The sequence below is a fragment of the Carcharodon carcharias genome, chromosome 17, assembly GCF_017639515.1.
Source record: "Carcharodon carcharias isolate sCarCar2 chromosome 17, sCarCar2.pri, whole genome shotgun sequence".
NCBI lineage: Eukaryota > Metazoa > Chordata > Chondrichthyes > Lamniformes > Lamnidae > Carcharodon > Carcharodon carcharias.
Window position 1 is genome coordinate 76,988,969 of NC_054483.1, and position 12,212 is coordinate 77,001,180.

General features: G+C 43.1%; 1 protein-coding gene across 7 annotated transcripts in view; it reads left to right on the plus strand.

Annotated features, from left to right (window-relative positions):
• Positions 1-12,212, plus strand: part of LOC121289978 — a 201,120-nt gene that overhangs the window by 60,619 nt on the left and 128,289 nt on the right. For all 7 annotated transcript variants that reach the window (XM_041210004.1, XM_041210005.1, XM_041210006.1 and 4 more), the window contains one exon: positions 3,062-3,187. In XM_041210004.1, coding sequence (XP_041065938.1) covers positions 3,062-3,187 — 126 coding nt within the window. The remainder of the gene's footprint in view (positions 1-3,061; positions 3,188-12,212) is intronic.

The following is a 12,212-nucleotide window of genomic DNA, read 5'->3' on the forward strand; positions in this document are numbered from 1 at the left end:
CATTTACATTGAGCTTTTCACGGCCACTGGACATCTCAAAGTGCTTCACAGCCAATTCTAATATAACGTGGTGCAGATGTGTTTTATTTTAACAAGATCAGGGCTAAATCATAGTCTTTGTTGTTTGGGTTTTAAGCATCACCTGAGCACAGAGAGGATAAAGGGGAGGACTGTATGTCTATCACAGAGCTGGCCTGATTACTGATCTGTGACCCTCCGTGCCTGATTTTCAACTCCACACTCTGCCAGGAGATGCTTTGGTGTCCAAGCTTTAAAGTTTAAAACTCTGTCCCCATATTTTTATATATTGTTACTAAAACACAAAACAAAATGTTTAGTAGAATTCAAGAACTTTCCCTGGTATGATAAACTGGTAACTGTGCTACTATGGGCGTTAGTAGTGAGGTGTATGATGGTCGGCTAATTGGTTGAGGAGGTGTCTTGTAGATTATTTGGCATTCAGATATTAAGCAGAAGTTTTGATGGAATATTTCTATCCTACATTCATCTACGAGGCATCATAGGCAATGAGAAGGCCTAACTAAAAAGTTTCACTTCCAGGACCCTAACAATGTTCATTTAAGTTCACCTTAGTTGACAATGTCTGATTGCATTAAATTATTGGCCCAGAGCTTCTGGTCAGTGGCAGAGCAGGAGCACATGTGACTGGCCCTGTTTAAAGCTGCATCCTTACCTTTTGATGGTGAAGCCCTAGTACCTTCCTGTCCTGGCTCCAGTTTGGATCCAGCAATGAGGTGAATTGGGAGGCCTAGTAGCGCACAGTGCAATTGTAACGAAGCCACATCCTCTTTATGTCATGAACTGAAGGAATGCCCCTTGAGGTCTGTCTTCAGTTCATTGAATTTCACTGTTTTTAAATGGGCTTGTCTTTGTTTTCAAGTCCACGCCTCTCAGCCCTGCTCTGCTCAGCCTCAGCCTCGATTATTTCTCACCAACCACGACACTGCTCATCCCACTCCAGACCCACCCTGCAACATTGCTTACCATCCAATGCACCCCCAATAATGCTTTTAAATGGACCTGCCTTTGCTTTTACATTCCTCCCTCAACCCTGCACACCCAACGTTGCTCAGCCTCTCTTCCGAAACAACTCACACCCTGCACCTCTTCCCCCCCACACCCCCGACTCTGCCCAGCTTCTTCCCTGACACTGCTCAACCCCAACACTGCTCACCCCGACACCGTTCACCATACGCTGAACCCACCTGCACCCACGCCACTAATACTGCTTTCAAATGAATGCTGTCTTTGTTTTTAGGTTCCCCCCCCCAATTGTTCTCCCGACACTGTTCAGCATCTCCCCCAACACTGCTCAACACACACACACACACACACACCTCCCACCCACCCCCTCCACACCCAACAGTGCTGAGCCTCTTCACCGACACTGCTCACGACACTCCACCCCCTGGACCCTCCAACACTGCTCACTCCGGCCACACCCCTGAAAATGCTCACCCCCTCCTGCACCCCCAACGATGCTCAGGCTCCTCCCTCACACTGCTAATTCCCTACCTTATCTCAGTCTCCCATCTCTGCTTTGATTTTGGCCAGGCTAAGGAGCCAGGGATTCTGGATGGTGAGCCAGGGGTGGGTGGAGGGGTTATGGGAGTGGGGTGAGCAGTTTTGAATGGGGTTGAGCCTTGTCGGACGGTATGGGGCAGGGGTGGTAGTGTGAGGTGATCAGTGTCAGGGGCGCCCTGGGTGATAGACCGTTTTGACATTCCACCTGGTTTATTTGGAGCTGGAGTCCTGAGTAGGCTTTATGCCTGCTAGGAATAGCTGTAAATATATCAGTGTAAAAAAGCAGTGTAAGTATTGGGCAAACAGTCCAAATTGACATGTTTATAGATCCCACGGAGACATTTCTGGCGTACTGATCATTCCGGGTGTTGTAGGATGTTACATGCGCCTGCATGCCATTGTAATGTAAAGGTGCTTGGCAGAGCAAGGTTTAATGTGGGACCAGAGAATAGCACCGCCCATAGTATGATGGATAGAATCGCATGGTAATCGACTCAGAGAGAACAGTCCAGAGAGTACACTCTAGAAGCAGCCTACTTGCAAGGTGAGCAGCACCATGCATGACAGTAACCTGGGATCTGTAAATAGTTAAAGATTAATAATTAAAGGGTTCATGTTAAACAAAGAAGACTTCCTCATCAATAAACCACAATAGCAGACTCCGGGTTCGGGTGTAAACTGGCTGTCTGGAACTTCCAATGCCACTGCGACCCTCAGTAATAGCGAACGTCTCAGCATGTGCTGCTGTTGAAATTGGAAGATCTGGGCTAGTATTTCTATTTTGCTATCCCTGTGACCTATGAGACCACAATTAACTAATGTCAGCTTTACCGAAAATCAAGAACCAACTCAGTTTTTCTCACATGCTAATAGAGTATCCTGTCACTGACCCCATAAGCTATGGATAGAGGGGCTCCGTTACAGGGTGCCGATGGATGTGATCCCAACACAGGTGAGTTTCAGCCCCACATTCTTTACAAATAGTCACTATGCACTCAAATGCCTCACAGATAATTTCTGAAAATATTTTTATGTTTTGGATCTTTTAGAAATATAATATTCAGCAGAAATTTATTTATTAGCTATATTTAAGAAAGGCACCTATACTAATTTTAAGGCCTATATTTTAAGTTTCAGTGTCTTTTTACTAGATTCTGGCATTCAAAATATATATCTAGATCAGAATAAAATGAGAATAGGAGCAAACTGCTTTAAGAGGTGACAGGTAGGTGGGGCTGTCCCAGTGTGCATTGGCTAACCAAGGAAGTGAAACAATATATTTCTTAACTTTGCATTATGGAAATACTTTGACATGTGAAAATATGTGAATTAATCCACCTAAGTTGAAGTCATTCCATCTTATTGAGGTGATTTAGGCTGTCTGTACATAAATTGCTATGTTCCTGTGTAGTTAAGCAACTATTGGCAATCAAATCTGCTCAGTCATTTTACTTTATCTTATGAAACCAAGAGAGAACATGTTTTGAGATGCCTTGTCATGTTTTGCATTTTCCAGTGTTTCTTTGTCAAGTGATTCTGAACAGCCAATCGTTCCTCCTCTTCCATCTGTAACACCTCCTCTTTCACCTGAAGGGAGTAACGAACCACAGGTTGATGCGACAGACCTGCAAGAACTTGTGAGGTATGTGGTGTAAAAATCTTAGTTAAAAACTTGTTATCCTGTGACGCTTTGTTTTCTATTTTAGAATGAAACAATTAAATGAAGATGAGAATCAGTTTCCAATTGTCCGACTTTTAGTGTTTGGTGTCACTGAGAGGTGTGTTTTGAGTTTGATGGTGAGCTGAGGAGAATTGTCCTTTCTTGAGATGGAAGTGCACCCTAGTGGACAAATTCTGTCATCACAAGAGCTTGTCCAGATCTGAGGACATTGACATTTCTTGTCTGGTTCTGGCTGTTTCAGCTCCTTGTGTTAAAGGGGCAAAGACTAAGAACTTGAATTTCATTGCTATCTCTAGCCTTTAAACCATTGTTGTGATTTAATGAAAACTAAGGACTTTTCCGTTTAATGGACTACACACTTGGTTAATGTGCTAGATGCATTTTTTTGGCATCTTTGGTGATTTGCCTGCCCTAGCCCAACAGTGCTTATTTGCAAGGATTATCACATACCTCATGGTGCTATGGCAAGAGATTTCCTGCTCATATGTCACTATAGCACCCTGGAAATATTACATCCCTGAAATAGCCATAGCTGCTCCCCGGTCACATAATTCAGCTGGAAATGAGAATTTTGAGATTTGAAGAGAGCCAAATTTTGTTTTCTGATTTCTGGCTCCACAAGCATTTTCCCAACTTTTTGTCCCAGTTTTTCTCATTTTGGCAATGAATTGGCACCTTTGTCAAAATGAAATTTGCCTTTCTGTCATTTCTCCTTGATTTTTTCAGTTGTGTCTGTTACTACTTCTGGCTTCAGTAGCATTTTTGCTATTGAGAGAGTAGTTTGGGTATGGCGCGACATTAATCTTTGGACCAGGCTACTTTTCATGCCTTCAATCAGTGTGTTTCTCCTTGAGAATTGAGGATTGCCTTGCATACACCTGTGCTCGATTTGCTCAATTTCTTGATGATTCTTTTGGCAATTTTCACCGGCGCCTCAGCCTTTCCATTCGACTGAGGATATTGCAATGATGTGTAGTGTTGAATTTCCCAATCTGTTGTGAAGCGGCTGAATTTTTGACTCGTGAACTGAGTGCGGGCCATTGTCACTCATTACTATGTCTGGAATGCCATAACAACTGAAGTGTGCTTTCAGGCATTCTACACTGGTAGTCATTGAAGTCAGCTGGTCTAACATCCAGTAGTCAGTATAGTAGTCCACGGTAATAAGATAATCAGTTCCTGCTAGAGTGAAGAGATCTACTCTCAGCTTCATCCATGGTATGTCTGGGATGTTGTGCGTTATCAGTGGCTGTCCATCTTGCTTAGCTCGGTACTTATTACAAGCGTTGCACTGGCTGATGTGGTCCTTAATTTCATTGCTCATGTTTGGCGAGTAGAGCACTTCTCTTGCCTTCCTCAGACTCAACTCAATTCCTTGATGGCTTGCATGGATGCGTTTCAGCATCTCTCCCCTCGTCTCCTTAGGGATAATGACACTATTTCCTTTGTACAATATGTCATCTTGGGCTGTCAATTCATCTCTGTATTCCCAATATGTCTTGTGACCACAGGTGCATCCTTGATGCTCCTTGGCCATCTTTTCATCATTACTCCTTGCAGCACTTGGAGAATTGCATCCTGTTGGGCTGTTTGCTTTATTCAATATCTCTTCTGGATTGATGACTTCCAGAGCATGTTGAGCTGCTACCTCACGTCGAATCTGGAAGATTTCACGTTCTGTTTCAGCATCCTCAACATTCTTCTTAGGGAGTGCTGCTCTTGACAGCATGTCAATGAGGTACATCTGTTTCCCTCACTTATATGTCACACCCAGATGATACCTCTGTAAATGAAGTAACATTCTTTGCAGACATTTTGGAGCATATAGTAGTGGTTTGAGGAAAATGCTTTGAAGTGGCTTGTAGTTGGACTTCCACTGTCACTTTGTCTCTCGCGAGCAGGTGTTGAAGAAAGTAAGGACAGGCCATCTTTCTCAATCTGAGTGTAGCGTCATTCAGTTCGTGTTAACACCCTGGATGCAAATGCAATTGGTTGTCCTTGCTGCATTAGGTTTGATTCAAGACCTGTCTTGCTGCGTCAGATTGCAATGTGACTTAATCATTGACATCATAGTACTTTAGCACTGGCATTGTTGTCACCAGTTTGATTTTAGTGAAAGCTGGCTTCTTGGTCTATGTCCCAATACCACTGCACATCCTTGGCAATGAGCTGGCATAACGGTTCACATTTTGATGTCAAAATACGGTAAAAATGTTGCTAAATAGTTCACGAATCCAACAAATCTTTCCACTGTTTTCATATCTGTTGGTCGTGGCATTGCTGCTATAGCTCTTACCTTTTCAGGATCCAGGCAAAGACATTTTGCTGGCAGTACATGGACTATGTTTTTGACTTCAGGCATCTTGAGTTGCAATTTTTTCTTGTTCAGCTTCAGGTCCATCTGGTGAGCTCTCTCTAACAGTTGTACTAGATCTGGTTGTGGTCAGTAATGGCTTCTTCCATTGTGACTCCACATCCATAGACTAGTAGATCATCAATTATAGCTTCCACTCAGGGAAGATCACTGACTATCTCATGCTGTCAGCGTTGATATTCTTCTGGAGCTGTGAAATGTCAAACGGCATGCGCAACTATGTGTATCTCCTGAATAATGTCCAGAATGTAGTTAGTAATCTGCTGCTTTCATCAAGCTTCACTTGCCAGGGTAGTGAAGATCTTTGCCTTGGCAAATTGTGGTAAAATTCCTTTGGCGTGCAGTAGTGAGATGTCTTCAATACTTCATTTAGGTCCTTTGGGTCTATGCATTCTCTCAACTTTCACTACTACCATACTGCTAATCCAGTCTGTAGGAGATGTTATTTTCTTGATGACTCACTTCTATTCCAGCTCTCCTATTTTGTTTTTTAGGCTGGACTTGAGGGCAGCTGGAACTCTTCTTGGTAGATGCTGAATTGGTCTTACAGTCTCATCTACTTCGAGATGATATTCACTACAAAGACATCCAAACCCTGTAGACATATCTTGTACTCATTTAGGATCTGGTCAATGGTCTAGTGTGCTATGATACATTATAATCTCTTTTGGCACATTTAGGGTTACCAGTCCAATCTTTGAACTTGCTCCAGCTAAGATGAGTGGCCGCGAGGTCCCATCTATGATCTGGAACTCCAGATCTTCAATCTTGCATTGCATTGGGCTCTCAGGTTAGTTCGTCCTCTTGGTCTGAGTATCGCGCCATCAAATAGCCTCAGCCTTACTTCATTTTTGCATCGCTATGTTGAGCCATTTCGCACAGGTCTATGAAGGTCATGATATTGCATGACGTACCAGTGTCTATCTGACACTTCTTGTTCACTTGATGCTTTCCTTCTGTGGTCATCATTGTAACAGTCACAAACCATTTATCACCTATAGACCTGATGGATCCAACATGTTGTATGGTGTAAAGTGATTCGTCAGACTCTTCGGTTATTATCTCTCCATTGGCCATCTGCATAGACTTGTTTTGCTTCTTTCTAGCCAAACGCTTGTGCGCAAAATGATTCTGCTTCTTGCATTTATAACACTGCTTTCCTCATGCTGGACAAGCATTCTTTTCCTTTGTGTGATGTCCTCCTCATTATTTGCAGCCTGCCCTTTGTCCGTGATCATGCTGCTTTTTTGTCCAGGAATGTCTATCAGTACAATGCAAAGCCTGGTCTGTTCTGCCATATATATGCTCTAGCTGATGTTTTACAACCTCTGCACTTTTGCACAGGTCGATCATTTTCTTGAGAGTAAGTTTATCCTCTCTCAGTAGACTTGCTGTCACTGCAGAACCTCTTATGTCTAAAATAATCCTATCTTTAATGAGATCATCTTTTAGTTGCCTGAATTCACAGAATTCTGCGGGCTGCATTACTGCAGTCACATACTGAGCAATAGACACTTTTTCACCTCGAGCCCTAGCATTGAATACATAGCATTTATAAATTAATTTCACTTGGGGTACAAAGGGTATCTTCAGGGCTTTCAAGATTTCTGCTGTCTTTTCTTTCTGTTCTTTGGAGGGATTTAGGGTGGAATCCAATTTATAGCAGTCTCTCTCCAACAGTGGTAAAAGTGTAGCTCTTCATATTGACCCCGGCTTGCTAATTAAATCTGTTACGATCTTATAGCTTTGCCATCGGAAGTGGAAAAATTGCCAGTTCTGTCACACATAGCCTTTCATTTTGATAGGAGCTGGGAAAATTAACAGCAATTTTGACTCACCTAGTTTTGATTGCTTTCCTTTTCAGTGGATTTTTTTTTAAGCAGCTTACTGCAGCTCTGAACATTTGTGTTCCCCTTTCAGTAGTTGCGGCGTCTGTCTAGCTCTTCAAAACTCAGTCTCAGCCCCACTTCTGACACAATGTTACCAGCTCAAAGATTACAGTGCTTCTAATACATTGTCTTCATTAGAACTGGATGTAACATGACTGCCCCCAGCCCATGCCTCATGGCAGAGGTTACATGACTACAGGAAGCCTAGTATGACCTTTAGTACATGATTGCATTTCAATCCCAAACATGCACCACTCAGTGTTATACAGAGCCATACTGATCTGGAAAGTCGGACATTTCATGTCTTTAGCAGCCCCCTTATCTAGTTGCATTCAGGATGCTAAAACTGGTCAGCCTTAGTGTCCCTAGACAATGCTAAAATTCCTGTTCCTAAGTGTAGTCTTGTGACCCAGTGCAGGAAGGACAGCATCACACCACAGACAGTATAGGTAATATAATTGCTAATCTGGGCAGCAGGTGGTGTGTGTGTGTGTGTGTGTGTGTGTGTGTGATGCATGGAGAGAGAAAGAAGGTTAAATTTATCCTCTGGGAGCAGAAACAGGAGTTGGGACTGTTTCCAGGTCCTGAATCCACCCCCCCCCCCACCCCCCCAAAGGGGGAACAGCACTCCAGAGGATTTTAGCTGAGGCGCTCCTTGAATTGATTTGGAGACAGGCTCCCTGTCCAATTAAGGACGCAGAGTGGGCTCTCAAAGATGGAAGGCCAGCCAGAGACCTTCCAGCTAAAGAAGAGCAACAGGCTGCAGTAGAGAGTAAGTAACTAAGAGGGTGCTTCAACATGGCAACTCCCTCTCACTAACCTTTTTAAATCTTTAAATAAAAATCAGAAAAGCCAGGCCACCCCAGGTGGGGGGGCAGGAGGAGTATAGGGGATATCTGGGAAATAAGCACCAGGAAACAGTATGGTTTTATTTCATATAGGACCCTTAACTATGTCTAGATACAGCTTCACAGCTTTTAAAATTCAGTCTTTTGGCTGTAACAGATGCAAGTAAGCTTTGCTAAGTGCGTAAAATAGCTTGCAAAGTAGAAGAATAAGATGTGTATAAAACTGCAGATCAAGCTGGCTCTTTAGGTGAATAGAATGACAACTGCTGCCCAGAAATCTCGCTGAAGTCACTAAATGGTTAAAAATGCATTAAGGCGAGACATCCTTTGTACAGTCTGGCAAGACCCCCGAGGTGAGGCAGCAGCAGCCAAACAGCCTGTGTGCATAATAACCTCCATTGCCCCCTTTCTCCGTTTTGGGATATAATCCGGCAATCTGTGATTGATCTACAATTGCATTGCTCTTGTTCACATGCTTTCTTTGCAAATGCTTTGATTCCAGTTAAATCAACCAATTCATATTTATAAACAAAAAAGTTTAAATGATTTTAAAGCAACCAATATCCACCCTGACATCAAAAATGTTGTATGATCTGAATATAGAATGGATCTGAATTAGGTTTTAGGTTTTTGCTTTGCCCTATAGCTCCATTGATTTGTATTTTCTTTTTGCATGTCATAGATTCAGAGAGTGCTTTTTTCACAAATGTGATCAATAAATACATTTTTTCAGTGAAAAATCAGCAGAATCGTGAGTGGAATATTAAAAGAGGAAATAATGATTATCTTACTGGCTTAATGGTAAATCTGGCTTATTTTATTGCTGGTCGTTCTCACCAAAAAGCTTAATCCATCAAATATGCAGAGCTCCATCTTTTATATATACACAGTGTGCAGAAAAGATCAACAACAAAGGATTTTATTTCCATAAATTTGTTTCAAAGAATCAGGTTTTTTGAATTCATCTTGATCAGTCTCCATAAGGTTATCAAATATTAATAATCAGAACACTTCAGTTTTAGAGAACAGCTTTCTTCACTTGGACTTGCTTTATGGGGGTCTTAGCTATTGTGGTGACAGTCTGCTTAATCAATGAATGGATGTGATCACAGATGTAACTTAAAATGCTTACACTCTTGGCATTATTTTGTTGTGAAGTGGAATATCACCTCAACATAATCAAGCTGTTCTGTAGCCACATTTGTTTTTTTACGCGCAGTATATTCCTGGTGTCCATGGAAACTAATATTTTTTCATCCCTGACTGGATTATGCCAACTGTAGGTTAGAAAATTTTGTTGTTGTATCTTCAGGTCTACACAAAAACAGAGACCACAACACACTATAGGGAGAAATGAATTGAAAACCAGGTAGCTATGAGTTAATTGGACAAGAACTCAGCTCCTCTAGGGGCCAATCTTCTGGTTCGATGATTTAAGTGCTGGGACTGGAGCACAGTACTCTGTGGGTGCGCTGAGCTGAACTCACCAGATTTCCCGTGATTGGCCTCATTCTTTGTGCGTTATGCATCCAGCTTGAATCAGGTGCTTTCTTTCAGCACAGGGCAGGAATGATCACTTTACAGGGTTTCCCCATTCTCCTGGCCACAAACCTAGATAGGACTGATCAAGGTTGCGGAGCATTTCCATTTTATGGTGCTGCTATTGGAGATAATTATGCAAGAAGTGCATTTGCCTCGTTTGAGATCCCAAGGCACTCTCCCAACAGGAACTCTATTCCCTCAGCTTGAGCTGACAGACAGAAAATGTTGTGTCTGACAGCCAAAGAACACATGATAAGCAAGTTTAACAGCCTGAGGAAACCTGCCAAGGTAAAGCAATCCAGCATTTCATTATCCCAAGTGCTAGAGCAGACTATGTATTCCTCTCACCCTGTTTCACCATGACTGAGGCTGTATGCTAAGCTCTTTCCAAGCTCCAAATACCTCACATCCTCACACACTAAATTGGAAATTCTGTCATCTTCCCATTTTGAATGGGTGAGCCCACAAAGTAACTTTATACCTGCAAACTACATGCCCACTCACACACAAGCTGTGATGCTGGTTAGACACTTGGATTCACTCTCTATCTGCTCTTTGAAATTGTAGCATTTCAATATTATATTTGAAAAAAAAAGGTGGTACATAATGGGAGTAAACAAACCTGAATATGGGGCGGGGGAGGAATCCCTGATTTTAGACCTTTTGAAGTTTGAACAAGCCAAGATCCCGAAAACATAACTTTTGTTTTGTTGCTGTTCATGTTTATCTCCATGGTGTGTCAACAATTGGGATTGAAGAGGATAGCCTTGGACTCTGAGAAGCCATGCTTGATTTCAGCCTCCTTCAAATAACCAAAGCACAAAGGGTTGTTTGAAGATAAAAGCTACTTGGGAAGAGACATTGGCTGACATGATTCTAAGTTCAGATCACTAACAAACTGGATATTCACAAATCCTTTACTAGAATTCATAAGGGAAGCAGAGTTGTGTGCAGCAGTTTGAATGGACACGAAGCTTCTCTCAATACTACCCTGGACTTTGAGGAATCCTTCAAAGTGAAAAAATTGTAGGATTTTCAACACTAAAACAGTGGGTGGAATCTTGTGTCCTCCCCCATAGAGAATTTGCTGGTGAGGGGGCACATTTAATCAGGAGGAAGGGCGGCAGTGAGGACCCCGCCACATTCCCAGATCCATCCTGATTAAGTCTGTGGCAGGAAGGCCTGTGGATGGCCATCCTGCATCACTGCCATAAAATGGGCAATTAATGCCCACTTAAGAATCTCATCCTGCTACCAGTGGTATTAACCCAGCAGCAGAGAGGGGGCTCACTCTGCAGGGAGTTTGACAAGCAAACCCTGGTGCGTTTGCTTGGGGATTCCTGGGAGGGTCCCTTGTTCAAAGGCATTCAGTGCCTGACATCGGGAAGCAGGGTCCTGCTGACGGCCACCCGCACCCCCCCTTGCTGCCAAACCCCTCCCCGTGACCCCAACTCTGAAACTTGCTTCTTCTCGCCATCACTCACCTGTGCCTAGGCCCCTCCTTGACCTGAGGCCTTGGGTGGATGTAGTATCTCCAGCAACCACTACACCCCCAGGGTGCTACTGAGTACAGAAGAGCTAGCAGCCTCTAATTGGCTGGCAGCTCTCAGTGGGTGGGACTTCTGTCCCTGGGGTCCGCTGGCCTGTCTAGTGCCTGGCTGGCACAAGATGCAGTGGACTTTCCCAAAAAGAGACAATGTGATGTCTCGTCGGCTCTCTAGCCGGCAGCTGAGACCCTTGTTGCCTCCACAAGATTTCACTCAGTGATTATACTTCAAAGGTACTTCATTAATTGTAAGTCACTTTGGGATGTCCTGAGGTCATGAAAAGTGTTTAAAAAAAATGTTAATTTCTTTTTCCTCCCTTCTTTGTTTTTATGGGAAAAATTATGAAATTGTTTATCATAGTGAACAAAGCAGTGACTTGCTTGTTGCATCAGTGCACTGTAAACCGGTGTTGCTAATGTCCCCAAAGTATCTTTATAATGGGTCTGAGGCACAAATGGATCAGGACTGTGATGACTTTGGTTGCTGTGTGCTGTCCTTGTGGTGAAACCTGTCTGCAGGTCACCTCAGAGCGGGTCACATAAACTGATCACTGGTTTCCTGGGGGAAAAATAAGCTGCGAAGACAGTTTTCCCAACAGCGAGGTGTGCTTCGATCTATAAACACAGCTGGGTGGCCAAAGGCATTCTGTCTCTAGTGCAGTCAAACCTGTCTCATTCACCTTTATTCATTGTTTCTTCCAAAAAACACACAAGAGGAACTCCTCCACAATTCGCATATCCAGAATTTTCATTGTAGCAATGCTGAATATTCCTGGCAAATATGTGG